This window comes from Candida dubliniensis, chromosome 3, assembly GCF_000026945.1.
Source record: "Candida dubliniensis CD36 chromosome 3, complete sequence".
NCBI lineage: Eukaryota > Fungi > Ascomycota > Pichiomycetes > Serinales > Debaryomycetaceae > Candida > Candida dubliniensis.
In genome coordinates this window covers 1271901-1298146 of record NC_012862.1, presented here as the reverse complement: position 1 = coordinate 1298146, position 26246 = coordinate 1271901, and the positions used below count along the sequence as shown (strand labels likewise).

General features: G+C 31.0%; 10 protein-coding genes and 4 non-coding genes across 14 annotated transcripts; 8 read left to right on the top strand and 6 right to left on the bottom strand. All coding sequences in view use genetic code 12, as the record gives it.

The window, feature by feature from the left end:
• Positions 1 to 377: 377 nt before the first annotated feature.
• Positions 378 to 1661, top strand: CD36_85550 (amino acid transporter, putative; the record flags this gene model as incomplete). Its single annotated transcript, XM_002419414.1, has 1 exon — positions 378 to 1661. The coding sequence occupies one exon, from the start codon at positions 378 to 380 to the stop codon at positions 1659 to 1661; it is 1284 nt and encodes a 427-aa protein (XP_002419459.1).
• A 257-nt stretch (positions 1662 to 1918) lies between these two features.
• CD36_85540 (multidrug transporter of the major facilitator superfamily, putative) lies at positions 1919 to 3430 on the bottom strand (the record flags this gene model as incomplete). The annotated part of the gene is made up of 1 exon (XM_002419413.1): positions 1919 to 3430. One exon carries the CDS (start codon positions 3428 to 3430, stop codon positions 1919 to 1921), a length of 1512 nt encoding a protein of 503 aa, XP_002419458.1.
• A 1260-nt stretch (positions 3431 to 4690) lies between these two features.
• CD36_85530 (proteasome subunit, putative) lies at positions 4691 to 5335 on the bottom strand (the record flags this gene model as incomplete). The annotated part of the gene is made up of 1 exon (XM_002419412.1): positions 4691 to 5335. One exon carries the CDS (start codon positions 5333 to 5335, stop codon positions 4691 to 4693), a length of 645 nt encoding a protein of 214 aa, XP_002419457.1.
• A 394-nt stretch (positions 5336 to 5729) lies between these two features.
• On the top strand, positions 5730 to 6524 carry CD36_85520 (cyclophilin, putative; the record flags this gene model as incomplete). Its single annotated transcript, XM_002419411.1, has 1 exon — positions 5730 to 6524. One exon carries the CDS (start codon positions 5730 to 5732, stop codon positions 6522 to 6524), a length of 795 nt encoding a protein of 264 aa, XP_002419456.1.
• Positions 6525 to 6648: 124 nt separating this feature from the next.
• On the top strand, positions 6649 to 6972 carry CD36_85510 (pre-mRNA branch site protein, putative; the record flags this gene model as incomplete). The annotated part of the gene is made up of 1 exon (XM_002419410.1): positions 6649 to 6972. The coding sequence occupies one exon, from the start codon at positions 6649 to 6651 to the stop codon at positions 6970 to 6972; it is 324 nt and encodes a 107-aa protein (XP_002419455.1).
• Positions 6965 to 8377, bottom strand: CD36_85500 (dolichyl-diphosphooligosaccharide-protein glycosyltransferase subunit precursor, putative; the record flags this gene model as incomplete). The annotated part of the gene is made up of 1 exon (XM_002419409.1): positions 6965 to 8377. One exon carries the CDS (start codon positions 8375 to 8377, stop codon positions 6965 to 6967), a length of 1413 nt encoding a protein of 470 aa, XP_002419454.1.
• Positions 8378 to 9437: 1060 nt separating this feature from the next.
• Positions 9438 to 12002, top strand: CD36_85490 (dynamin-related protein, putative; the record flags this gene model as incomplete). The annotated part of the gene is made up of 1 exon (XM_002419408.1): positions 9438 to 12002. One exon carries the CDS (start codon positions 9438 to 9440, stop codon positions 12000 to 12002), a length of 2565 nt encoding a protein of 854 aa, XP_002419453.1.
• A 149-nt stretch (positions 12003 to 12151) lies between these two features.
• On the bottom strand, positions 12152 to 14320 carry CD36_85480 (GTPase-activating protein, putative; the record flags this gene model as incomplete). The annotated part of the gene is made up of 1 exon (XM_002419407.1): positions 12152 to 14320. The coding sequence occupies one exon, from the start codon at positions 14318 to 14320 to the stop codon at positions 12152 to 12154; it is 2169 nt and encodes a 722-aa protein (XP_002419452.1).
• A 1240-nt stretch (positions 14321 to 15560) lies between these two features.
• Positions 15561 to 15634, top strand: tRNA-Val (AAC). The gene has a single exon. It is a non-coding gene; the product is annotated as a tRNA-Val (tRNA).
• Positions 15635 to 15649: 15 nt separating this feature from the next.
• On the top strand, positions 15650 to 15723 carry tRNA-Val (AAC). The gene has a single exon. It is a non-coding gene; the product is annotated as a tRNA-Val (tRNA).
• A 15-nt stretch (positions 15724 to 15738) lies between these two features.
• On the top strand, positions 15739 to 15812 carry tRNA-Val (AAC). The gene has a single exon. It is a non-coding gene; the product is annotated as a tRNA-Val (tRNA).
• Positions 15813 to 15827: 15 nt separating this feature from the next.
• Positions 15828 to 15901, top strand: tRNA-Val (AAC). The gene has a single exon. It is a non-coding gene; the product is annotated as a tRNA-Val (tRNA).
• Positions 15902 to 16375: 474 nt separating this feature from the next.
• On the bottom strand, positions 16376 to 19090 carry CD36_85470 (Ty1 enhancer activator, putative; the record flags this gene model as incomplete). The annotated part of the gene is made up of 1 exon (XM_002419406.1): positions 16376 to 19090. The coding sequence occupies one exon, from the start codon at positions 19088 to 19090 to the stop codon at positions 16376 to 16378; it is 2715 nt and encodes a 904-aa protein (XP_002419451.1).
• Positions 19091 to 19525: 435 nt separating this feature from the next.
• CD36_85460 (vacuolar amino acid transporter, putative) lies at positions 19526 to 21847 on the bottom strand (the record flags this gene model as incomplete). Its single annotated transcript, XM_002419405.1, has 1 exon — positions 19526 to 21847. The coding sequence occupies one exon, from the start codon at positions 21845 to 21847 to the stop codon at positions 19526 to 19528; it is 2322 nt and encodes a 773-aa protein (XP_002419450.1).
• Between the last annotated feature and the right edge of the window lie 4399 nt (positions 21848 to 26246).

Here is a 26246-nt window from a genome sequence, read left to right as displayed (position 1 = left end):
CACCAAAGAGAGGGTTTGCCAAATTCATTGATGGTTTCAGACGTGCTGATGCTGAAGAATTAGGTATTGATCCTAACTTGTCAGACGCAGAAAAAATTGCCATTATGACTGCAAACTCCCCATTGACTCGTTCATTGAAAAATAGACATTTGCAAATGATTGCTATTGGTGGTAGTATTGGTACTGGTCTTTTCGTTGGTTCGGGTTCTTCTTTACATACTGGGGGTCCAGCTGGGCTTTTGATTGCTTATATACTTATTGGAACTATGATTTATTGTACAGTTATGTCCCTTGGGGAATTGGCTGTTACTTTCCCTGTGTCTGGTGCTTTCGTTACATACAATAGTCGTTTTATTGATCCAAGTTGGGGTTTTGCCATGGCTTGGAATTATGCTATGCAATGGCTAGTGGTGTTGCCCTTGGAATTGGTTGCTGCAGCAATGACGATAAAATACTGGGATGCCAAAACAAACCTGGCGGCGTTCGTGGTTATTTTCTATGTTTTGATTGTTGCGATTAACTTTTTCGGTGTTCGTGGTTACGGTGAAGCTGAATTTATATTTAGTGCCGTTAAAGTTTTGGCTGTCTTGGGTTTCATCATTTTGGGTATTGTATTGTGTGCTGGTGGCGGTCCAAAAGGTGGTTACATTGGAGGTAAAAATTGGCATATTGAAGGCGCTCCATTCCCTAATGGTGCTAAGGGTGTGATAACGGTGTTTGTGAATGCCGCCTTTGCCTTTGCCGGAACTGAATTGTGTGGATTGGCTGCTGCTGAAACTGAAAACCCAAGAAAATCATTACCAAAAGCTTGTAAGCAAGTATTCTGGAGAATCACTTTGTTCTATGTCATCTGTTTGACTTTAGTTGGATTATTGGTCCCATGGAACGATGAAAGATTATTGGGTAGTTCTTCTGCTGATGCTTCTGCTTCTCCATTTGTCATTTCAATTAGAAATGCTGGTATCAAAGGTTTACCATCAGTTATGAATGTTGTTATTATGATTGCTGTTTTGTCTGTTGGTAACTCCTCTGTATATGGTTCCTCAAGAACTTTAGCTGCTTTGGCTGCCTCCAACCAAGCTCCAAAAATATTTGGCTACATTGATAAACAAGGTAGACCATTAGTTGGTATTATTGTTCAATTAATTGTTGGTTTATTATGTTTCCTTGCTGCATCAGATAAACAAGGTGAAGTTTTCAATTGGTTGTTGGCTCTATCTGGTTTGTCTTCCATTTTCACCTGGGGGTCAATTAATGTTTGTTTGATCAGATTCAGAAGAGCATTGGCTGCTCAAGGAAGAGACACTGGTGAATTAGTTTTCACTTCTCAAGTCGGTGTTGTTGGTGCTATTTGGGGTGCTTTCTTGAACACTGTTGTTCTTTGTTTACAATTCTGGATTGCTGTGTGGCCATTGCATTCTAAACCAAGTGCTGAAGCTTTCTTCAGCGCTTACTTGACTGTTCCTGTTGTTATTGTTTTCTACGTTGGTCATAAACTCTGGACTAGAAATTGGAAACTTTACATCCGTGCCAAGGATATTGATATTGACACAGGTAGAAGAGAATTGGACTTGGACTTGGTCAAACAAGAAGTTGCTGAAGAAAAGGCTTACATTGCTTCTTTGCCATTCTACAAAAGAATCTACAATGCTTGGTGTTAATGAAAAAAATAGAAAAATAAAAACTGTATTGCATTTCACACATTCTTTTTTTTTTTTTTTTTTTTACTTTAATTCTTTGCAGGTTTTCATTGTTTTGTACTAAATTATTATAATTATCAATCGTTTAATGATGAGTTTCGTAGAATCCAGTTCATTCAATACCTTTGTTTGCGGCTTTTACTAAAGAATTGTAATCATGTCATTATCATGGAAATAAATACATAAATGTAAGCTCTATAAAAAAAATAACAGAAATACTATTGTTTGGTTGTGGACATGGTGGTGGTCCCATTATTGCTAAACTTTTTATTAGCATTATGTAAAACATAAATCAATGCTAGATCAAATAGAATGCAAAACCCGGCAATCACTGTGTATGTCCCCCCGACATTCATTGCCTTTATCATACTGTCTAAAACCCCTGCCCCTAATGCTGCTAACCAACATCTCATCAAATTAAGACAACTGGTAGATCCACTTCCGTTATTAGGATATAAATCGACCAACATGGTTGTGCAAATACCAATAAAAACCGATGCAGAAAACGATACTAGGATAGTAGATATTATAATTGATATTATATGTCGTTTAAATTGAATGCACCAACCAAATATTACCAATCCAATGATCATTAGCAAGGCAGGAACAACACCTAGAGTTAGCCTAGTAGCCACAATATTGAATTGTGGTCTTTCGTCTAATGGTAAACTTTCAACTTGTTTATCATATATTGTCTTTCTGTATCGGTAATACCAATCCATAGATTTCCCCACTACCAAAGATCCAACGATACAAGCAATACCTTGAGGAAGATAAATCAAACCTACATGCATAACGCTGTAATGGTATCTAGACTCTAATTCTGTCGACAACGAAGTCAAAACCATAGTCCATGCTGCAAAATGTATCCCCACTGGTAAAAGTGTGCAAAAGACATTCTTTCGGAAAAAAATTTTCATTGGACCTAACAAATCAAATCCAGTTGCTGGGACTATTGTAGTTATATCATTATTCATTCTTTTCCTAAAACGTGGAAGATAAATATACGGCGATTTGTTTAAAACGTTTTTAGGAACAACTGATCCATTTCCCACTAGTTTTCTTGAGGTCTCTGGTAATACGAAAATTGCAAGTATAAATGTAGCTCCACCTCCAATAGTTAAAAATATAAATATTGATCTCCAACTATTAAACGAACTGATCAAGCCGGCACCTACTAAGCCACCAATTCCATTACCAACTAATTGTAAACCAGAAACTGCTCCTACCATACTACCACGATTAGCTCTTGTGCATACATCACCTGCTACCCCTGAACTTATAGAAATTACTGCAGCTATCCCTGCTGCTTGGAGGCAACGTAATACCGCTAGTAACCAATAAACATTTGTTTGTGAGAGGGCCACACAAGAGGCACAAAATACCAATATACTCGCTAGTATCACTGGTCTTCTTCCAAATGTGTCTGCTAGATTAGAAGAGATTGTTGGAGCAATCCCTTGGAAAATTAAATAAGCCACAACAGATATATTCATGATTGATGAGGTTGTGTGGAAATATGATGTTAGTGTAGGTAATGCTGGGAAATAAATTGGACTTGATATCGTGCTCCAGAACCCAATTAATGAAAGAATTATTATTAATACTAATCGGTCGTATGAGGTGAATATTGTATATGGAGTTTCTTCGTCATTCTCTATTTCAACGTCTTCTACTTTTTTCAGCGTGACTTCAGTCTGTTCTGTGACTGACTGTGTAGTAGATAACATTTTGTTTTTTATGAATCTATTGAAAACTTATAAGGTGTTGACATTCGCTGGATTTATAGAGATTCTTGAACTTTATTTGTTTGGTTGTGTTGTTTTTTTTCCCCTAAAAAGATATTTGCATCTAATATTAACAGGAAATACTGATGACTTTAAATAACTTCGAGGAATGACAAGAAAAAAGAAAAAAAAAAAACATTATTGCCGGTCGGACTTTTATTTTTCCTGTTCCAGTCAATTTTTTATAACTTTATTTTTTCTCTCGACGGGGGACTTTCCAACGGTGAATTAGGAAAAACCTTAATTATCGGAATAATTATCTAATCAAATTCTTCATTTATAAGATGGTTAATATATATGCTGATAGTTCTTTTCCTTCTCATCAAAGTTACCAGTTTATTCTTATCTAGTTTGTTGTTTGTTTTTTACAATGAATTTCTTTTTTTTTTAACCTGTCTGCCACGGACCGAGATTCTTATTTAGGTGAGGTTAGTGAGATTGCGTCATTTAGACGGAAACAGCCAAAGAGATAAGCTGTTTATGAATGCGGTTCACTCAAAACTTGATTTTAACCACAGTTTAATTCAATTATACATTGTTTCTTTTCTAATCACATTAACCCTATTTATGAATGCTAGAGATCCTTTAATCCTAAAACAATTATATGTCACAACAAGCTGTTCAACTCCACACGGCAAAACAAAAGAGACAACTACCAAACTAGGTATAAATATCGGATTTTTGTTTTGTCGATTTCAATATAATGAGTAATAATAATATCATTGTAAAAGCATTTTGTTTTTATGCTTTTGTAGAAAAAGTCGCTAAATGTTGCTTATCTTGGTTTTTTATAAACGGCAACAATGTTAATAATGTCTGAAAGAATCTCCTCAATTGTTGATTGGTTCCAGCTTTGCATCAGATTGGATGTGTATAATCAGCTCCTACAAGAAATAAAGAATTAGTTTGCAAGTCAGTAATTATATGACTGTGACAGCAAGTTCCATTTTTGATGAACAGAGGGGGTGGGGGTACAGCAGTGTAGTTGTCGAACACACTATTCCAATGTAATTGATTATACAACAATGCAAAAAGAATTATCGAATATTGCATCCAAAAATAAAGAACAATCAAAAGTGGATGATAAAATTTGAAAATCCGCTGCAGTCTCTATTGATTAAGTACTATGCCCAAGTAATTATAAAATTGACTCAGATTATCGGATATACATTCCTTATTCTATCTACCAAATATAAAACGCATTTATTCATGCAAATATACAACTCGTCTTTCTACTCCCTTATTAGTCAAAATAACCATTCTAATAAGACCACCAGATGAACCATCCCATTTAATTGCCTGTGATAAAGCTGTCTTTACAAATTCAACACATTCTTCTTGTTCCATACTTGGTTTGAAATTCTCATCACACCAACCATAAATATATGATGATCCTGAACCAGCAATGGCATAATTTTGTTTATGAATTGATCCACCTATTGGAATTGAATAAACTGATCCACCATTTTTTTTATCATAACCAGCACAAATTATTCCTGCAGTTAAATTATCTTTATTATTATAACAAATTTCTTGAAATACATTAGCAGCAATATTAGTTGTTGGAGTTTCACCAGGAGGCAATTGCGACGAATAAATTTGTAAATAATATTTCACCATATCAGCAACTGCTTGAGTATCTGCTGCTGATCCAGAACGACAACAATATATAGTATCATGAATTTGAGTTAATTTATCAGTGACTCGATTGGCAATATATGACCCAGTTGTAGTACGTGAATCAGCACCTAATATTACTCCATCTTTAAAAGTAACTGCCATAATAGAAGTACCTAAATTCACTTCCCCCTTTTTCAAATGATTGATGTCTACTGAAATACCGTTCATTGTTAGATATGCTATGCTTGAATGTTGTTATAGGATTGACAGTATGGTTCGCCACTAGCTTTTTTTTTTTTTCTCTCTTCTACCTTGCATTGTCGTTCTACATATTTTTTTGACCTCATTCACACTCACTTTTTCTCCACACACGCAAAGACGATTAAAAAATCATTGCTCACACGTGATCTGTACCAGAAGTGATCAAATGCAACAATTTGGAATTTTAGCAATAATTTAAACAATTTAATCAACAATAATACTAAATCCTTACAATTGAATTCAATAACAACTCAAGATAGGGTGTTTTTTTTTTTTTGAAGATTTTCTTTCAAGTTGTGAACGCCTGCTTTTTTTTTTTTTTTCCTCTTTATTCAATCCAACTCCAAAGAAAACACTTGAAATGTCGAGCGTTTTACTAACCCTTATATTCTTTGTGAATTTGGTATTATCATCGGTCATCCCCGAAGCTGACCTCAAATTAACAGTTGAAGAGCAATCACATTTAGAAGGCGACCCTCAAGCTACTCATAAAGTGGTGTTTACAGTTAAACATGGTGATGAAGTATTGGGTGATTTGAGTCTTGCATTATTTGGAGAAACATGTCCCAAAACCGTTGAAAATTTCTATCAATTGGCCAATAGAGGAGACGATGGTCATGGTTATAGAAATAGTAAATTCCATCGTATTATTAATAATTTTGTTATACAAGGAGGCGATTATGATGGTCAAGGTGGGAAACTGATCTATGGCGATAGATTTAATGATGAAAATTTCATTTTAAAACATAATAAATTAGGAAGATTATCTATGGCAAATGCTGGACCCAACACTAATGGTGGACAATTTTTCATTTTGAATGGTGATAGTACCCCACATTTAGATGGCCATCATGTAGTTTTTGGACAATTGGTTGATGGGTTTGATACTTTACAGAAAATAAGTACGGTTGAAGTCAAAGACTCGAGTCCTTTGAAACCAGTGGTTATTAGTGATGTCAAAACTGCCATTGCTAAATCAAAGGACAACCAAAAAGTAGTTGCGGAGTCGTCATCATCATCACCAGAAACTGAAGGAATCACACCAGTTTCAACTTCAGTTTATAGCTATTTGTTTATATTCCTTTTGCTAGGTGTTGTCTTTGCTGCATATAAGAAAATGCCTAGACGTGATCATATCACTACTATCAAAGACTAAACTAACACGCACACAAAAAAAGAAAAAAATAATACCAATCTGAAAATATACAAGCACTGATAGTTTTTTTCTTTCTTATTTCTTTCCCATCAACATAAATAGTTACACCCACGGCCATTTCACAATGTCATTTTATGAGTTTCCTATAGTACTGGTAAAGAACTTACCTTATAATACATCAAACTCCTCATTATATGAGTTTTTCGGTAAATATGGATACATAAATCAAATTCGAATAAACCCATCGCAACCTGGGACTTGTTTTATAATTTACAACAACATTGTAAATGCACAAAGAGCAGCTCAAGAATTGAATGGAGTTAATTTCAATGGAAGGTATTTAGTAACATCAATGCATCAAGTGGATAAATCAAAAATTAATGAAGAGGAAATGGCATTACGACAAGAACAATTGAATCTATTAAAACAACAATATTCTATTAAATAGAAAGATCAAGTAATCCTAACAAATAATAACTAATCAATCCTATAAAGACAAATCCAGAAATTCTGACAATTTTATAAACAAAGTTGATTTTGGTATATTTGTACTTGACAAATACATCCAATTTATGTAAATCATCAAATAAATTTTTATAATGCACAGTGACTTTTGTATGTCCTTTTGAAACATCTAAATATGATAATTCATTATCAATAGTAATTGATTCATATGGGATTGGAGATGAAACATTTTGGAATTCGGCATTTTCTGGTAAATAGAATTGTAAATATACATCGCCATAACTAATATCTCTAAGTGAATTCAATATTGGGAATTTGATGATATATTCATCAGACGAATCATGTAATTTATGAAGGAATCTTGATAAATCTTCTGACCAACCAAAAGTGAAATTATAATTCCATCCACCAAATAATGGATATCTTGGCAGTAATAATAAATGATTTTTAATAACTTTGTGAGATGAAACAACCCCAACTTTATCGGTATAATAATAACCTTCTAAGTCTCTATCTAACAAGGGGAGTTCCAAGTGACTTAATGCCCAATGGTTTCTAGTTCCTTCGTATCTACCTTTCATCCAATCAATTCGAGAGAATCCTGAATCCAAGGCAGCCCCGATATGGGTCAATTCATAATATTCTTCAATTGATACCTTATTGACATCAGATGCTGGTAACCAAATAGATCTGTTTAAATTGACAGCTTTTGTTAATGGACGATTGTGATCGTACATTAATCCCATTGGCAGTAATGTAAAAGCTTGAATGTCTTCTGCAATTGGTCCATATTTCAAAGTTTGGTTATCAACTCTTGGTTTAAGATCAGGTGCACCCTCTGTGGCATTGACATCAATATGTAATTCCATCTCTTGTCCCTTTGACATGCCAGTAAGAGATAAAGTATATTCTTTAGTAAGATAAGGTGAGTATGGAAATTTATTAGTCTTGAATAATAATTGTTGAACCGTATCCATGGAAATCTTAGTTGGAATAGGAACTAAAGTATCAATATAAACATAATTGATTTTAAGTTCAACATTTGAATTAGGAGCAATTGGAACTGGTAATTTCAATTTAAATACTTTATTGGCAACAATTTCATCAACTTTAACTTCAAGTAAATTGTCATTTAAAAAAGCAGAAAAAATAGACAATTCATTGACACTGTCAAATCCATCATTAATGGTAAAATAATATTCATCTTGAGGTCTTGAATTTATATTTTTAATATCAATTAAATCGGTTTCTTTAACAAATCCTTTACTAAGATCAACATTACGTATATAATGTAAATTCTCCCAATTGGAATCAAATGAAACAGTGTCTAATAATTGGGCACTACATATGGAGAATATAACTCCCAATGTAATGAAAAGTTTCCACATTTGGTACTAGTTTCTTTATGTAGATGGTTTTTGGAGGAAGAGTGTAAGGGTTGACTGTAAGAACAAGGTGTTTCTATTTTCTACGAAAAAAAAAATGCGTTGAAAAATTCACCTTAGGGTGTGTGTGGGGCGTGTGTAAGTGAACAAAAAAATGAAAGATTTACGTGTACTTCTTGCAAATCGATTTTCTTTCGCACCAGAAGAAAAAAAAAAAAAAAAAGACGCGCGGAAATTAAAACCGATGAAGTAATAAATATAAAAAAAAAAGGGCCGCTAGTGCTGCCAGATTTCGTCAGATTTAATTCCACCATCTGTCTGTCAATATCCTTTTTAAAAACTAGCTCACCTCCTCTCCATTACTCTTTTACGTTATGTTGCTTATTTACATATAATTCAACCCTAAAACAGTTGGTAGAATAAATCTTCTTCTTCTTTTTCCTGTGTTTTAATCTGTTAAGTTCAATCCAACCCAATCTAGTTGCGTTAATTATAAATCAATTTGAGACAAAATTTAGCGTCAAAAACTGAATCATGAAAAGAAAATAAAATTAAAAACGTAAACAAGAACATCAACAAAGAAGTAACTAACAACAATGCCTAAACACCTGATCTTGTAGGTATTAATAGGTGTCAATATTATTTCAAATATATACCTATGTATACTATAATATCCATATTTCCGGAAAAGCAAGACAAGATATATTACCCAATATATATATATATAGCAATTGTAAGAAAATAGTATTGAAATTTAAGAAGAGTTGTGTTTGTGTATATGTGTTGTTGGTGTTGGTGGGTGGGAGTGTCCGCGAGGTGAAATAGCAAAAAAAAAAAAATTTTGAACTAATTTATTGGCCACCCTCAAAATACAAAACAAATTAATTTCTCTTTCTCTTTGTATATAATTCTATACAATTTCAACTTTTTTTTATACTCTTGAAATTTGTTCATATATCCAGAACATAACTATTCCATTGATCCCTGTTTCCTATCCACCCCATCATCAGGTTTTTTTGTTGTTGTTTTTGTCTTTTTTTTTTTTTTTTTTGTCAGTTAAGTTATGTCATTTCAAGATCTCATACCAGTAGTCAATAAACTACAAGATATAGTTACTACCACTCAAGTATCTGATATTGATTTACCCATTTTAGCTGTTGTGGGATCTCAATCTTGTGGTAAATCTTCGGTATTAGAAAATATTGTTGGTAAAGACTTTTTACCTCGAGGCACTGGGATCGTTACTAGAAGACCATTGGTATTACAATTGATTAATGTTAGTGAAGATGATCCTATTGTTACAAAAGTCCCCGCTCAACAACTGCAGCAGCAACAGCAACCACCACAACAACAACTGCAGTATACTGATTCACTGGATGAGATCAACTTGGAAGATCATTTGAGAAAAATGAACGGTAGTACTAGAGGTAAGAAACCATCTGCTGAATGGGGTGAATTCTTACATATCCCTAATAAACGATTTTATAATTTCAATGATATTAGAAGAGAAATTGAGAATGAAACTTTAAGAATTGCTGGTCAAAATAAAGGTATCAGTAGATTACCAATCAATCTCAAGATTTATTCACCTAATGTATTGAATTTAACATTAGTGGATTTGCCAGGTTTAACCAAGATTCCTATTGGTGATCAACCAACTGATATTGAAAAACAAACTAGAAGTTTAATTTTAGAATATATTTCCAAACAAAATTGTATTATATTGGCAGTATCTCCTGCTAATGTTGATTTGGTCAATTCTGAATCTCTTAAATTGGGAAGACAAGTTGATCCTACTGGGAAAAGAACTATTGGGATTTTAACAAAATTGGATTTAATGGATCAAGGTACTAATGCATTAGATATTTTGAAGGGGAATGTTTATCCATTGAAATTAGGATTTATTGGTATTGTTAATCGTTCACAACAAGATATTTCTGAACATAAATCTTTAGATGAATCTTTATTTGATGAACAACAATTTTTCGCTAATCATCCAGCTTATAAAACCATGGCTAAAAGATGTGGTACAAAATATTTGGCCCAAACTTTGAATAAGATTTTAATGAATCATATTAGAGAAAGATTACCTGATATTAAGGCAAAATTAAACACTTTGATTGGTCAAACAGAACATGAGTTGGCTTCTTATGGTGATGGGTTTGGTTTTGGTGATTCCAAAGAAGCTCGTGGAGCCATGGTATTAACTTTAATGACAAAATTTGCTAATTCATTTGTTGGATCTATTGAAGGTACAGCTGTTAATGAAACTGCTGCAAGAGAATTATGTGGTGGGGCCCGAATTTATTATATTTATAATGAAATTTTTGGTTCTCAATTGGCATCAATTAATCCAACCCATAATTTGTCTATTCATGACATCAGAACGGCAATTAGAAATTCTACTGGGCCTCGACCTTCATTATTTGTTCCAGAATTGGCTTTTGACATTTTAGTTAAACCTCAAATTAAATTATTAGAAGCTCCAGCACATAGATGTGTTGAATTGGTTTATGAAGAATTGATGAAAATTGTTCATAATGTTTGTTCAGCCGATATTGGTAATGAAATGAGTAGATATCCCCGTTTACAAAATAAATTAATTGAAGTTGTCAGTGATTTATTGAGAGAAAGATTAGGACCAACTATTAAATATGTTGAATCATTAATTGAAATCAACAAGGCATATATTAACACCAATCATCCTAATTTTGTGGGGGCTGCTAAAGCTATGAGTATTGTTGTTGCCGAACGTCAAAAGCAAAAGGAATTGGAACTGTCTAGTAGATTGAGATTAGCCAGTGAAAGAATTTTAAATAAGAAAAATCATGATTATGATGAAGAAGACGAAGATAAAGAAAATCAACAAGAAATGAATAATAATGAGGAAGAAGTGGTTGAAGATCTTGAAGCTGATATCAAATCGGTTGATGATGAAATACCCAAATCAAATCGTCGACGTGCAGCATCTACAAGAACTTATTCGGTAAGATCAGAATCAACTTCAGGACATTATCATCATGGTCATCTTCATCAACAATCCTCTTCAAGTTATTTGAATTATTTCCTTGGGAAAGATCCTGTGGTTCATCAACAACATTTACAAACTCAAGCCCAATTGAATCCAACTCCATTCAAATTCCCTGCCCCACAAGAAGCCACTTCATTACAATTTAATACTACTTTTATAAATAGCAATAATACCTCCACCACTACTCCAATTAATGCTACTACTACTAACAATTTTAATTCCAATTTACCTGATGAATTTGGCAATAAATTAGCATTATCTGATTCCACTGTAAGTTCATTTGAATCGGATGAATTGATCCATGAATTGAGTGAACGTGAACAAATGGAATGTGAATTAATTAGACGATTAATTATTTCTTATTTCTGTATTGTTAGAGAAACCATTCAAGATCAAGTACCTAAAGCCATCATGTGTTTATTAGTGAATCATATTAAACAAGAAATTCAAAATAGATTGGTGGTGAAATTATATAATGAAAATATGTTTGATGAATTATTACAAGAAGATGAGACTATTCAAGCTGAACGTGAAAAATGCATAGAATTATTGAAAACATATAGAGAAGCATCTGATATAATTAGTGAAGTCTTTTAAAAAATTGCCACCTTGTTTCTTTCCTACCTTCCTCGTAAATAGTGTTTGTTAAATATTTTTTTAAAAAAAAATTACCTATTGTATATAAATCTATTATAATCGTTATTATTAGTCGTTGCATATATATATATATATAAACAAAGTATACTTTATCGAAATGCATCTAATACTTCTTTACGTTTTGAAAAATAAATATAATATTTCATTAAATCATTAAATTTAATTTTAAATTTAAATTTATCATCACCATGATTTAAAAATTGATAAATTAAATCACGAGAATTTAAACTGATCAAATGATTTTCTAAATTTTTAAATATAGCTAATGTCATAGCCGGTAATATAATTCTTTGATAATTGACAAGGCTATCTTTTTGTTTTTCTTCTTGTTCGTCGTTATTATTATTACTTTCAATATTGGTGATTAATAAATTATCAAAAATTTTAAACCAAGTATCTAATTCAATAAATTTTAAATCAATAAATAAAGTTAACCACCAATTCATTGATAAAATTTCAATTTCAATATTAAATTTATTTAAATGAATTGATAAATCAGGTAATAAATCGGGTAATAATAATTTTTTTAAAATTAAATTATCTTGATAAATTTCATCAATGGAATTGAAAAATATTTTGTCATTACAAGTATATTTAGGTAAAATTTCTTCAACAAGACCAATGAAAAGCCAAAATATATCTTCCTCAAGGTCATCGTGACCGTCAGAACTGTCCTTGTCCTTGTCATTATTATTATCATCGTCTAGTAGTAATAGTGTCCCAACAATTTTATTCATACCTTGAACATAACCAACATGAGGATTTCTTTTAACAAAAGTATATAATATTCGTTGTAATTTATAGAATTTAATACCTGGTTTTAATTCTAAAAAATTATTAAAATAAAAATTCGAAGGCAAAGTTCGATGTAAATCTAAATCAATTTGTTCTATATTTGATTGTATTAAGGCATTAATTTCATCATTATTCTGATTATTTACCTGTAGTTGCAGTTGTAGTTCTTGATATTCGCCATTAATTCGAATATTATTGGCCCCTGATAATTCTAACCATAATATTCGTCGATACTTATTTGGTATTCCATATTGATTAATTAAATTTATAAATGAAGAATATAATTGTTGATGATTTTTCAATTGTAAAAGATTACTTCCTCTAACACCAAATTTCCAATATAATTCTCGATCATCATTATTGTTATCATTGTTGGTGTTACTGTTTTTGTGGCCATCATCTTGTTTTGGTCCATTATTTTGATAATAATTGGTATAAAATTGTCGATTAATATCATTAATTAAACTCTCCCATTCCTTTTCAATATATAAATTTGTTGAATCGTGGATTTGAGATATTTGTTTCAATTGATCAATCAAATGTAATTTAGAATGACTGTTGTGATTGTTTATAAGTATTGCTGATGATTCATTGGATGGTTCAGGGTGTTGTCCATTATTAGGGGAAGGAGATGAAGTTGATGACCGAATGGTCATTGGTGTATTACTTCTGACTTCTTTAACAAATCCATATTTATCAATATCTACTTCTTCATTTTGTACAAGTAAAGACAATCGAGAAGAATTGGGTTTCTTCTCAGGACCAGGATGTTGTAATGATAATTGACTTCTAAAATTTTGTAATTCAACTGGTGCCTTAGGTATGGAGATTTCTGTTAATGAGTTAGTTCTGCTAAAATAGGAATTTTTTGATTCAGGTGGCTGTTGGTTATCAGATTTTTCAATTATCTTGGACTTTGATTTTCTCTGGTCTTTATATTTTGAATCTTTGACATTCTTTGATGGATCTTGTCTTTTCTTATTTGTTTGAAAACGTTCCTTAGATTTTTCCTTTGGTGTTGTCGGTACAATTTCATCATCGATAGCCACTTGTATCATATCATGAATTATATGATCAATATTTTTATTCAATTTATCATCAACTTGATTTAATTCTTGATCAATTTCAATCGTAGAAAGATTGCCTAATTTTTGTAATAATTTATATAATTTTTGTTCTCGACGGAATTTCTCTTGTCGTAATACAACTAATTCAGTTTCTTTTCTCATTAAATCTAATGATAATTGTTGAATCAATTGGATAGGATCATTATTATATTTGGTCAGAATGATTTTCCAAACTTGTTCTGGTTTTAATTGATGTAAATTACCTCCTAATACCGCGTTCAATGATTGATCTTGATTTGGTTTTTCTGATTTATTTCCAAATAAAAAAGATAATGAAGAATCAAAATGTAGTGGAACTAATGAAGAATCAGGAAAAAGTGATTTTCTTGAATTCATCGACACTAAATACTAACATATGTGAATCAAGTCTGGTAGTTACGTAATTAAAGAGGCAAAAGATGTGTGAGTAGATTTCTCCAGCTAATTTTTTTTTTTTTTTCTTTTGGTGTGAGATTCTCTCTTCGTTCCGTGAAGGATTGATTTCTGCCCTCTCCTCCAACTGTGGTTTATACAACACCTAATCATGTATAATTATAACCACTCGATGCATAATCTAATGATTTAGGTACATCTATTGGAATGGTTTTAAATTTGTTAAAAAAAAAAAAAAAAAAATGTTAAATCTCTTTGTAAAGCGTTCCGTCCTTATGCAGGGGAAATGCTAATTTTCTCTGTAATTTTAAAGTTGACAAGTTCCGAACGCGCAACTTCACCAAAACACTCGAAAGTATTCAGGAAATTGCTAACGATTCGGCTATCCCGAAGGATACTAGTAGCAAATCGAAATTCATATTAATATATAGATAAGCCAATAAACTTTCAAGACATGATTAAAGCTTGATTTAAATACAATTAAATATTATCCATTGGTTATAGGTTTATTAAAACTTTCTTTGATGTTGGTTATCGGTTATTTTGAGGGAAATCATTGATTCTTGTTGATATATTATTTTCTGTAAATTTTGGCATAAAAAACATTACCAAAAAAATATACCGATTACAAAAAGTCCAACCAATTTTAAGGCAAAACAAAATATTCCACAATGTATCTAAGGTATCACAATTGTAAGCACTTCTTTTTCGGTCAGTTCAATAATAACCTGACTATGTATGCCTTGAAATAAATACAAGGAAATATTTGATATTTTGCTATTTTTTTGGTAAGATTGGATATTCCTACATAGGCCACTTTAAATGATCTAACTAGCAGTTATTGAAATTTGTTTCAACTTAAAATGAATACATCAATGAGTTTTACTTGCACTTTTTAAGAACTAGAGAGTCGTCAGCAGGCCATTTAACGAGTTTAGATTCCCGAAGATAGAGATTCTCCAGCAAGATGAAAAAAAACGGAAAACAAAAACGTTAATTGGTAAGGAATCCTAAGAAACAATCAATTCATTGAATTATTTCCAGTAACATAAATCGAGTTACAATCGATCAAGCTTAACTACTGCAATTTACTAATACTTGTCTTCTCACTTTAAATAAACAAGACAACATGGTTTCATCTCACTGACCTTATATATATATATATGATCACACAAAGTAGGGGCAATTTCCGACATCAGAAATTGGTTTCGTGGTCTAGTTGGTTATGGCATATGCTTAACACGCATAACGTCCCCAGTTCGATCCTGGGCGAAATCATTTCTACTTTTCTTTGGTTCCGTGGTCTAGTTGGTTATGGCATATGCTTAACACGCATAACGTCCCCAGTTCGATCCTGGGCGAAATCATTTCTACTTTTCTTTGGTTCCGTGGTCTAGTTGGTTATGGCATATGCTTAACACGCATAACGTCCCCAGTTCGATCCTGGGCGAAATCATTTCTACTTTTCTTTGGTTCCGTGGTCTAGTTGGTTATGGCATATGCTTAACACGCATAACGTCCCCAGTTCGATCCTGGGCGGAATCAATTTTTTTTTCCTTTCCCCAGTCTCCAGTTATGCAGATGTCTTTAATTAGATTCTAATGAATTGATGTCTTCTTCTTTTGGTTAAGATTGAAAGAGTTGATAACTAGCCCAGCCTTTTTTTTTTTGTTTCATCTTGGGCAACGAGAATTAATGCGGGATGGTGGTAATGTGTGGGCCAATCACGTGAGAGATACTTTAATGTTGGTGGTGGTACCCTAATTAGAGCGATTCTTTTTATAGAATGACGACCAAGTAAGGTATACTATAGGATATTTAGAAAGCATATTGAGATATATCTTATATCCATCTGAAAAGATCACAAGATTCCATTGAGAAATTTAAACAAATTGAAATACATTCAGTATCTTCTTATATAACGTCTCTCTTCTTTCTAGTATATATTACAGTCATTTCTAGGATAAACTTATATGTACCTCACATTTTTCACTTTTTCAAACTAAGAAGGTTTGTAATTCAATTTTTCGAATTAAATATATAATCGGGAAATAATGATTCCCAATCTTCATTAAATAAATCAGCCGTCATTAAAACTGGTGGACCACCCAAGAAATCAACATTATCATCAGTAAAGAAATCAGCTGCACTGCTGCCACTACTACCACCACCACCACCTCCATTGTTAGCACCATTGTTCATTGTAGATAATGAAGTTGGTACGTCTATAATGTTTTGATGTATTGGGAATGTAGAAGGGCTGTTGTTGTTGTTGTTGTTGTTGTTGTTGTGAGTAGTAGTAGAATGTATGATGTTGGTAGTATCAGTGGTAGGAAAGTAATTATCAGTATTTGATTGATTACACTCTGACTTGACTTGTATTTTCTTATCGACTTGAGATTTAAATTCATCATCCTTAATAGGATGGGAATTATTATCACTGTTTGGTTCATTTTCTAATCCATTTGTACTTGTATTAATTGCTGATGGAGATGATTTCTTTTCAATAATAAATTCAAATACATCTTTTAATTCACCTGCTTCATAAAGATGTTTTAATTTTTCTGTAATTAAATTATAAGATTTTTCAGCTAATTTCCAAGTTTTAGAACATCCGTATAATACATCCATAAAGAAATGCAATCGATTTTTTTGTTCACTAGCTAATTGAATTCTCGAATTAGTTAATAATAATATTGAAATTGATAAAATTGACGCATAAACAATAAAAATTGAACCACCTCTATATCCATGTTTTTTTTGAAATCGATTAATTGATTCATATAAATCATCAATAGCATTCAAACAAATTGATAAGGGCGATAAATTATCATCATGATCATGATCTTGGTGTTCATGATGGTTATGATTATCTTGATCAATTCCAACAAATGGACGATTTAAACATAATAATAAAATATAATAATAATATCGAATACCTGAATAAGTTGGATTTTCTCCTGTTTTACCTAATTTAGTTCTATTCCATCGTAAATCTTTAGGTAAATTTTTCTTCCAAGCCATAATTTGAGAATTATATTGTGATAATTTTTCCCATCGTGATTTTAAATTTAAATCTTCATTGGATTTTTCTTGCTGTTCTTGAGGTTGTTCTTCATCAGTTTTAGTGAAAATATCATTCAATATATTATCAGAAATATTAATTAAATTGATGATTTGATTTAATGGATCAGAAATATATGAAACTTCTTGATGTCGATGTTTTTTCTCAGAAGAAGATTTCAAACCTTTTTTATCTTCTTCTTCCTCTTCCTCCTCCTCCTCCACCTCCTCCTCTTCTTCTCCTCTTGCTTCTGATTTTTCTTTTTGATGTTTTGATTTTGAACGCTTCTTTGATTTCTTCTTTTTAATATATCCATTATATGTAAAATCATCAATCCATTCTAAATCCGGTAAATCACTGGTCACAGGGATTGATGCATCAGATATTTTCAAAATTGATGGTCTACCCAATAATAAACTAATAAAATGATCAGCCATATAACACCCCCAATAAATTCTTGATCTAATTTCAACATCTAATTTACTCAAATTATTAATAGTATTATTTTCTCCCTTTGATTTAACAAACCAAAGTTCGGGATTCAATTGAAAACCTAAATCATACCCCATTCTCATGGCACATCCAGATAACATCCATCCACTAGAATTTTGTCCATTACAAATATCATAAAATGCCAATAACATAAAACTTTGTAATGATGTGATTGAAGGTTGATGAAGAGAATTTAATAATAAATATTTCAGTTCTTGATAAAATTCTTTGGATCGATTATAAATGGTTTCATCAGTAGACATTTTAGCTCCAAGTGAACATATACTAAGAATTAATATTTTAGAACAATATAACATGTTTTTCTTGGGGTTGAAAAAATCAATTAAAAATGCTTCACGAAATATAAACATATTATGATCAGGATATTGCCAAATGAAAAATAATTGTATACATTTTAAAATATCAGGATCTTTATTCATCTTGTTAATAACGTTATCAACGTTATTAACATTGTTGTCAATTCTATTATTTAATGTATTAATGTTATGGTTGTTGTCTTTAATATTAATATTATTAATATTATTAGCAATGCTTTTATTCTCATTTTTGTTGACTTCCTTTTTGGTATTGTCATCATCATAACTGCTCTTCTTGCCACTTGTAGTTTGGTTATTTTTAGTATTAGGATGATGATTATGCATTAGACTATCATCATAGATTGATGTAGGTCCATATATGGCACTATTATTATGAGTCACATCATCATCATGATGATTAGCAACGTGTAAAACATCATCACCATTAGTGCTATCATTATCAACATTAATACTATCAACATTAATCAATTCGTCTAAATTGGTTTGGGAAATAAATTGCTGTTTTGCTTCTAAACTAGGTAATTTCTTACAATCATTAATAAATTTAATCATTAAATCCAATTTCTTCTGTAATGTTATAACTTCTTTAGCTTTAAGACGTTTTGATCTCATATCAATTGGTTGAATACATTGATAACCATCTCGTTTACAATTGAAACATGGTAATTCATAATTACATTTAATTTTACGTGTTCGACACCTTTGACATGATATTCTCTTTTCAGTACGTGGTGGTACAACAGGTAATGGGGTTAAAGTAGAAGGTTCTGATGATGATAATGATGTGGGTGGGTTCTTTCTTTTCCGTTTATTAGTTGGGATGGATAAATTGGCTGACATTAGAATTGAATTATCAATGAGGAAATATATATGAGATGAACATAAAATGGGTAGTTGAATTAAAAGAATCCTTACTGATGATCAACAGAAGATCGATGAACAAGAAAACAGAAAATTAAAAATGTCGCTTCACTTGATTACCAAATTTTGAGTCACACTCCTTCCCCTCCCCACACAACTTTGACTCCTTCATTATTTCGACATTTTCCACACGACATTATTCATTCACACACACACAGTCTCTACAATTAATATCTGATGGAGTATTTCAACAACTAACTAATCACAAGTGATGATACTTAGCATAAGACCGCACTATGGATCTCCGAACGGAAGGCGTTTATCTATATCTATCTATCTATCTATCTATCTATCTATATATATATATATATTAATTCTTTTAGAAGATGAATAGCTTTCTATCTACATATTTTTCTAGTTTAAAAATAGAATTTGATAACTTGAATATATCACCGTAGCAATCCCTACCACAATCAATAAATAATCTAACCAAATGAATATTTGATCTGATTTCGATTTACCCTTGTTTTGTTGTTTGGATTGAATTGATTTTAAATGAATTAACGGAGGATAAATATATACCAAGGGGATACAAGCAAAACAACCATTAAATGAAACAAATTTATCAATATTATCAGCATTTAAATAAGCAAGTGAACAAATAAACATCACAGAAATTGCTCTAAATCCATTTTTCAACCATTTCACTTGAGGATTATATTTACCTGATTGATGATATAATTTTCCATTGTCATCACCAGTATTATTACCTTCTTCAGTACTACCATGATGACGATGATGATGATGTTGATGATGATGATGATGACGTCTTGTATTTTTCTTTGAATGACGGAAAATCAATGATTCACCAATTTTAATGGCGGGGAACAATTGTAATGGTCCTGATAAAAACACGGCAATAGAATATAATACTAAAATAGATTGTACAGCAAATTGATTTTGAGGTAAATTCAAAATAATAATTGATTTAATTTTATCACCAAATGAAAAATAACCAATGGTTCCAATAGCAACAAAAATACTGGTAATAATAAGCATACTAATAGATAATACAAGAGGGAATTTTTCTGGTTGAGTCATTGATGATTGAATAGGTAAAATTAATCCAATTCCTTCAAATGAAGTAACAGCAACCCCAATTAACATTGTCCAACTATTAGAATTGAAATTTGTAATGTTGGGTCCCACACCATTATTAATTAAATTTATACTAGAATACCAAAATATAATTAATAATCCAATAATAATAAATATTGATGAAATTAATGAAACCATAGATAATTTAGCCAAATTTCGAATTAATACCAAAGGGATTAATAAAATGCATTGAATCAAAATCAAATTACCTCGATTCAACCAATTTGGAAGAACTTCCAGTGACGAATCTAATCCTAACAACAACAACAACAACAGGTTACCTTTGGTTGATACATATTGAGATAAAAATGCAATCATGTTTTCTGCGGTAAACAAAATATATGTCGTGACAAATCCAATTTGACTTAAAAGAATTGACACTAAAATACAATATTTTAATGGTTTCCCATAAGTTTTATAACCTAATTCACCAAATGAAGACAAATTCAATATAGTTTTAGATTGAATTAACCCAATATAACACAAAAATGTTAATAATCCAAATAAACTCAATGTAATCATAGAAAATAACATTCCTCCATTATAAAAAGCTCTTGGTAAAAATAATACTCCTGACCCAACTAATGCTTTAAATAATAATAAAAAAGTTTTGAAAACTGATGCTGTACCTTTTGGTGGTTTTTTTGGAAGATGTGAATGAGGTTTCTTTGGTAATTGTCTAAATGGTAATCCTCCACCTCTTCGTTCATTACCTAATAAACTTGATTCTTCATCGAAAACTTCATCAGCGTTATACTCCTCTTCACCATCCCTACGTTCTTCTTCTTCTTCTTCTTCTTCTTCATCATCATCATCTTCGTCTTCATCACTAAAATCCTCACCAGCAAAATGACCATAAATACTTAAAAATTCCATAAAATTTTGAGTAAGGAAATTAGGTGGTTGTTGATTTCTTTGTATGGCTTTATTAATTAAAAATTCTCGTCTAAACCCACCAGGTATATTAATATCACTAGCCATTGATCCTCGTCTAGTTTCTTCTAAATAACTTGAAAATGATGCACTTCTAGTTCTTAATCTTGGTGGTGGTCCATCACGAAAAGTACTATGGCCTCCAATACTAACATTATCATCCAAATCATTACTGTTAGTATTATTATTAGCATTATTATTATTATTACTACCTGATATGTTTTCCATTTGATGATATAATCTCCTAGTAATATCACCACCTTGAGTTTTTAAACTATCTTCTTGATTAATTAAATGTTTACTAATTGTTTTGAAATCAAGTGATTTTTTATTTTGGAGGTTATTTAATTGAGATATTTGTTCATCATAACTTTGGGGGTTGGAATCAGCTGAATCATTAATGGACGAATTTGACATCCCAGGAATTGATCTATTGGTTATTGTAGTAGGAATGGCACTATTGTTGTAACTATTTATGGAAGGTGATGGCAGTCTAATGGAAGGAGTAGGGTTAGTGATAGTAGTATTACGAAATGATGATGAGTTATTTGGTGTAGGTACAGCTATATCTGTATTGCTGTTGTTATTCTTATCATTTTGAAATAATGAATTTGAATTTGAATTTGAGTTTGAATTTGATGCCATTTCTGTTTTATGAAAAATTTTAAAAAGACAAAAATTCCGGAATCCACACTTTAAGTAGTACTAGTAATAGTAGATAAGCAAATGAATAAAGTAAACGAGGAACTGTGGAGAGGGGTGGATTGTGATATATAAACTTGGTAATAAAACTGTGGATGTTATATGTGTATATGATTGAAAAACTGATATTTTAAGCAAGTAGTAAAAATTTGTTAAACCGGAAAAAAAAAAAAAAAAAAAAAGCAGAAATCATCATTTAACGGATTTAACCGGAGGCGCGGAAATACTCATTCCAATAATATATTATATTGCTACCAATTACCAAGATAATATTCACGTGACCAAGATCCAGATCTATATTTGCAGATTCACCAGGCAATAATCATCAACAACGGTAGTACTGTTACATCAACATTTCAAAAGTAAACCAATAACTGACATTATTTTATTATTTTAATAATTTAAATTGCAACCATTTGCCAATATTTTCTATTTATGTTGTTAAGTAACACAAGATGGCTGTTAGAATTATTTGATATAAAGCTTGGCTAATTATGGTTGCAACTCAGTTAGCAAAAAAAAAAAAAAAAAAAAAAAAAAAACAGGTAACAAATAGCTCATGATAAACTCAATCTGCAATGTTTAATGGTACATATCTCAGTTTCTACTTTTGCTAAAGTTTTTTTATTTGTAGTGCCAAAGTACTATGCTTGTTTGTTAGATAATCAGTAACGAAATCTTACAACGAACTAAGTAAATATTTAAGTAATTATAATAAGCAAGCTGTAGTTGAATAGCTGTCGTTTGATGTCCCGTGGGAAGCATTTTTTTTTCCTTCCATGTCTTATATTTATATTACTCAATTTGGATACAACAATAACATTACCATAGGAATTACTAAAAAAAACTTTGATTAAAAAGTGGATAAATTGTAGATTTAATATCTCCTGGTATGTTTGGAGATCATTTTTTTTTTTTTTTAATATTAATCCTCGGGATGTCGCTATTGTTGTTTTGTGGTGGTTATAATTCCATCTTTCTCTCGTGAACGTAAAGCGACAAAAATTGAAAAAAAAAAAAAAAATAAAACGACGATGACGACGACAACGACGACGACGACGACTCAGCCTTAGCTTGGAGGAAGGCATCACAGCCCCACAGTGGAGGCGGAAAATTAGTACTGCAATTTGACATAAAGCCAAAAAGGAATCATACTTTCCATTTTCCACAAAAGAGATAAATATCCGATAGTCCGCGAGTATAATAAGAAGAAGTGATAATACTCTAACACAATCTTCATAGAATAAAAACAACAAACGTCTATTAATGTTTTTTTTTTTTTTTTTTTTTTTTCTCGGAAATGTGTCAAAGCCACATTTATGACATTTTGTGTGACTTGAACATAGTTAAATATAGAAAGTTGACGATAAACGGATATGCAAAAAACTTTCAACGTATATGTAAAACTAAGTAATAGTTGATCGACAGTAAAAACCACACACCTGTGCTCCCTCTTATGCTAGTTTCGGATTTTGTAAGATAGAATTTGTTCAATCATTCCATTTTTTAATTTAAAGAATATTACATGAAATGCATAGCAGGTTGAGTTTTTTTTTTTCAGGAAAGTTCGATAAAGCGAATTTCATGGAATATGTAACGAACAAACACAAATGTAGCATAGATTAAATTGAGAGTAGCCAAACCTAATAAAACAAAGAAACAATGAAAAAGGTGTTTTACCAGTATTTTTAAGAGAATAGTTGTAATCGAAATCAATAAAAAAATCGTTTACCTTTTTTTTTTTTTTTTTTTCTATGGTGGATATCTTTTTTGAATTCAGGAATCATTTAGTTAGTGTTTCTCCAAGATGTCAAAAAATGACTAAATTAGATAGACATCAAAATCAAGATTCAAACAACATTCCGTAAACCGAAAATCATATAATAAGTAGTATTATTTTTATTTCCCTTGGATAAATTCAATTTAATTAGATTTCCGAATTAGGAATTCTCTTCATTCGATTTGAAAACTAAAAATATTTCTCTATAACCAATTTTTTTGGCGATTTAGTCGATATATTTTCCATCTAGCCTAAAAAATAATAGTGATTAAGAAAAAAAGTGAATTAATTGCGTTCCTGTCAAAATGAAAGAAAAAAAAAAAAAAAAAAAGAAATGGAATGTTCATACATTAGATTAATTTTATGATTATATATATATATATATATATATAATGCCAATTTTACTATCAAGTGCAGAGAGATGAAATTTTCATAATTCAGCTAATAATAATAATAATAATAATAATAATTTCAAGTTTTATTAACCATTTTTAGTTGTGGATTGATATTATTATCTATTAGGAATTTGAATTTTGAACATCAAATGGATGTGTTTAAAATACCGAACCAAGAAAAAGATCTTAGTATGGATTTAAAGGATCTCTATTTTTCATTTGATAACAAACAAACAAGGTAATATATGTCTCGAGGTATTAATTCTTGTAAGAAAAGAAACGTTTATATAACATGATGGTATTGTTGTTTTTATTAAATTGTAGTATTGCAATTTTTTTTTTTTTTTTTTTTTTTTTTTTTGATCTAAATTTGTTTAATCTGTGGGGGAATGTCATCATCGTCATCGTCTCCTGGTGATTTTCCTTATCTTAGCCAATAATCATTTAATCGAGAATATCGCCTTAGTTACTAAAAACCTACACCACCTAGTTTATGACTGTTGAATTGATTTCAAATGACATGACATGACATGACATCATGTATATAATAATATGCAAATGTTCAAGGAGGAGATGAAGAAGAAGAAGAAGAGATCAAACAAAGACATGCTGCTGCTAGTTGGTCATCATCATTACGGAACAAGAAAGGATTCCGAGGGATAATTTGAATTCCAGAAATCTACATATTGTCTCAGAACAGATGCAGAGAATGGGTACTTACTTACTTACCTACCTGCTTTACCCTGCCCTGCCTTGTTATAATAATAATAATAATAATAATAATATAATCGTTTCTTTTTTTTTTTTTTTTGTCCGGATTAAATTCATTCATCGTTATTCCTCACCAAACTACGAACTTTCTTTCTTTCTCTTCCTACGATAAAAATCCGGAACAACAACAATAACAACTGTCATGTATTTCCTATTATTCTCATTGGATAATCTTCTTTTATTTCCGATTCTCTCTCACTTAATATATCATTTACCATTATTTAATTATCTGATTACATTGTTTTATACGGGTATAGTTTCAGATTTTTTTTTTTTCTTGGAGGGGAAGGGGGGGGGTGGTGGTGGGTGGTGCTTCTTTCCATTCATTCATTCATTCATTCATTAAAAAATGTCTGGGAATCGGTGTTTAGAACTCAACAAAAAGAGAATCTAATTACTCTCAAAACTATACTCTGCCTTACAATATAACTAAGAAATCATTTATTAGAGAGATCATTAATTAAACGAGGAGAAAGAGAGAATTAAAAAAAAAAAAGAAAAATATTCCGAGAATAATTGCGAAATTTTCTTGGGTACGTATTATTATTTTTTGTTGTTGTTGAATCAAATTTCTACTTCGTAAGTATTTCTCTCTTCTTTCTTTGTTTTCTAGAAATCTTTTGACAAGCGTCTTGCAAAAACAAAAAAAAAACAAAAAAAAAAAAAATTTAGCTAGAACAACTATTTGGTAAGTTCTAAATCGTCGTTGTTGTTGTTGTTGTTGTTGTTGTTGTTGCTGATTTGTACAATGGAAAAATTTAGTAATTTGTTTTTGAATTTCCATGCTTTTAGTTCATGATTATTATTATTATGGTCTAAAATTTCTCTTCCATCTGTTTTACCACCCCCACCACAAACACAAACACAAATTTACAAATTCACAAATTTACAAAATTAATCATTGATTATTGTGTATTTAGAAATTCTAAAGAACAATAGAAATATCACCTGAAACATACACATAGATCCAGAATAAATGGAAAATCAAGATAAAGAAATGATCACACAAAAATATACATATATATATATTTCCTGTATAATATAAGTATATGCATAAATTAATGCAATATGCATAAAGGGTTAATTTGTCAGTATTTACTTATTATTATTTTTGTTTTCGGAATAACTTGACTGAGAAGAAATTCCGAAAAAAAAAAAAAGAAAAAAAGAACCAAATTGGTTTTCCTTTGTTTGTCGTGTAGCAGCTGAGAGACAGACACAACAACTGTTTCTTTTTTTTTTTTTTATCGTCAATGTTATCTCTCCAATCGGTTTACTATTATTGTTATATTGAGTTGTTATTGTTCATGTATAAGCATATAGCCTCTACGCCTCTACGCCTCTACTTTATTAACATATTAGATTCTAACACAATAACTATGACCCCAAAAAATAG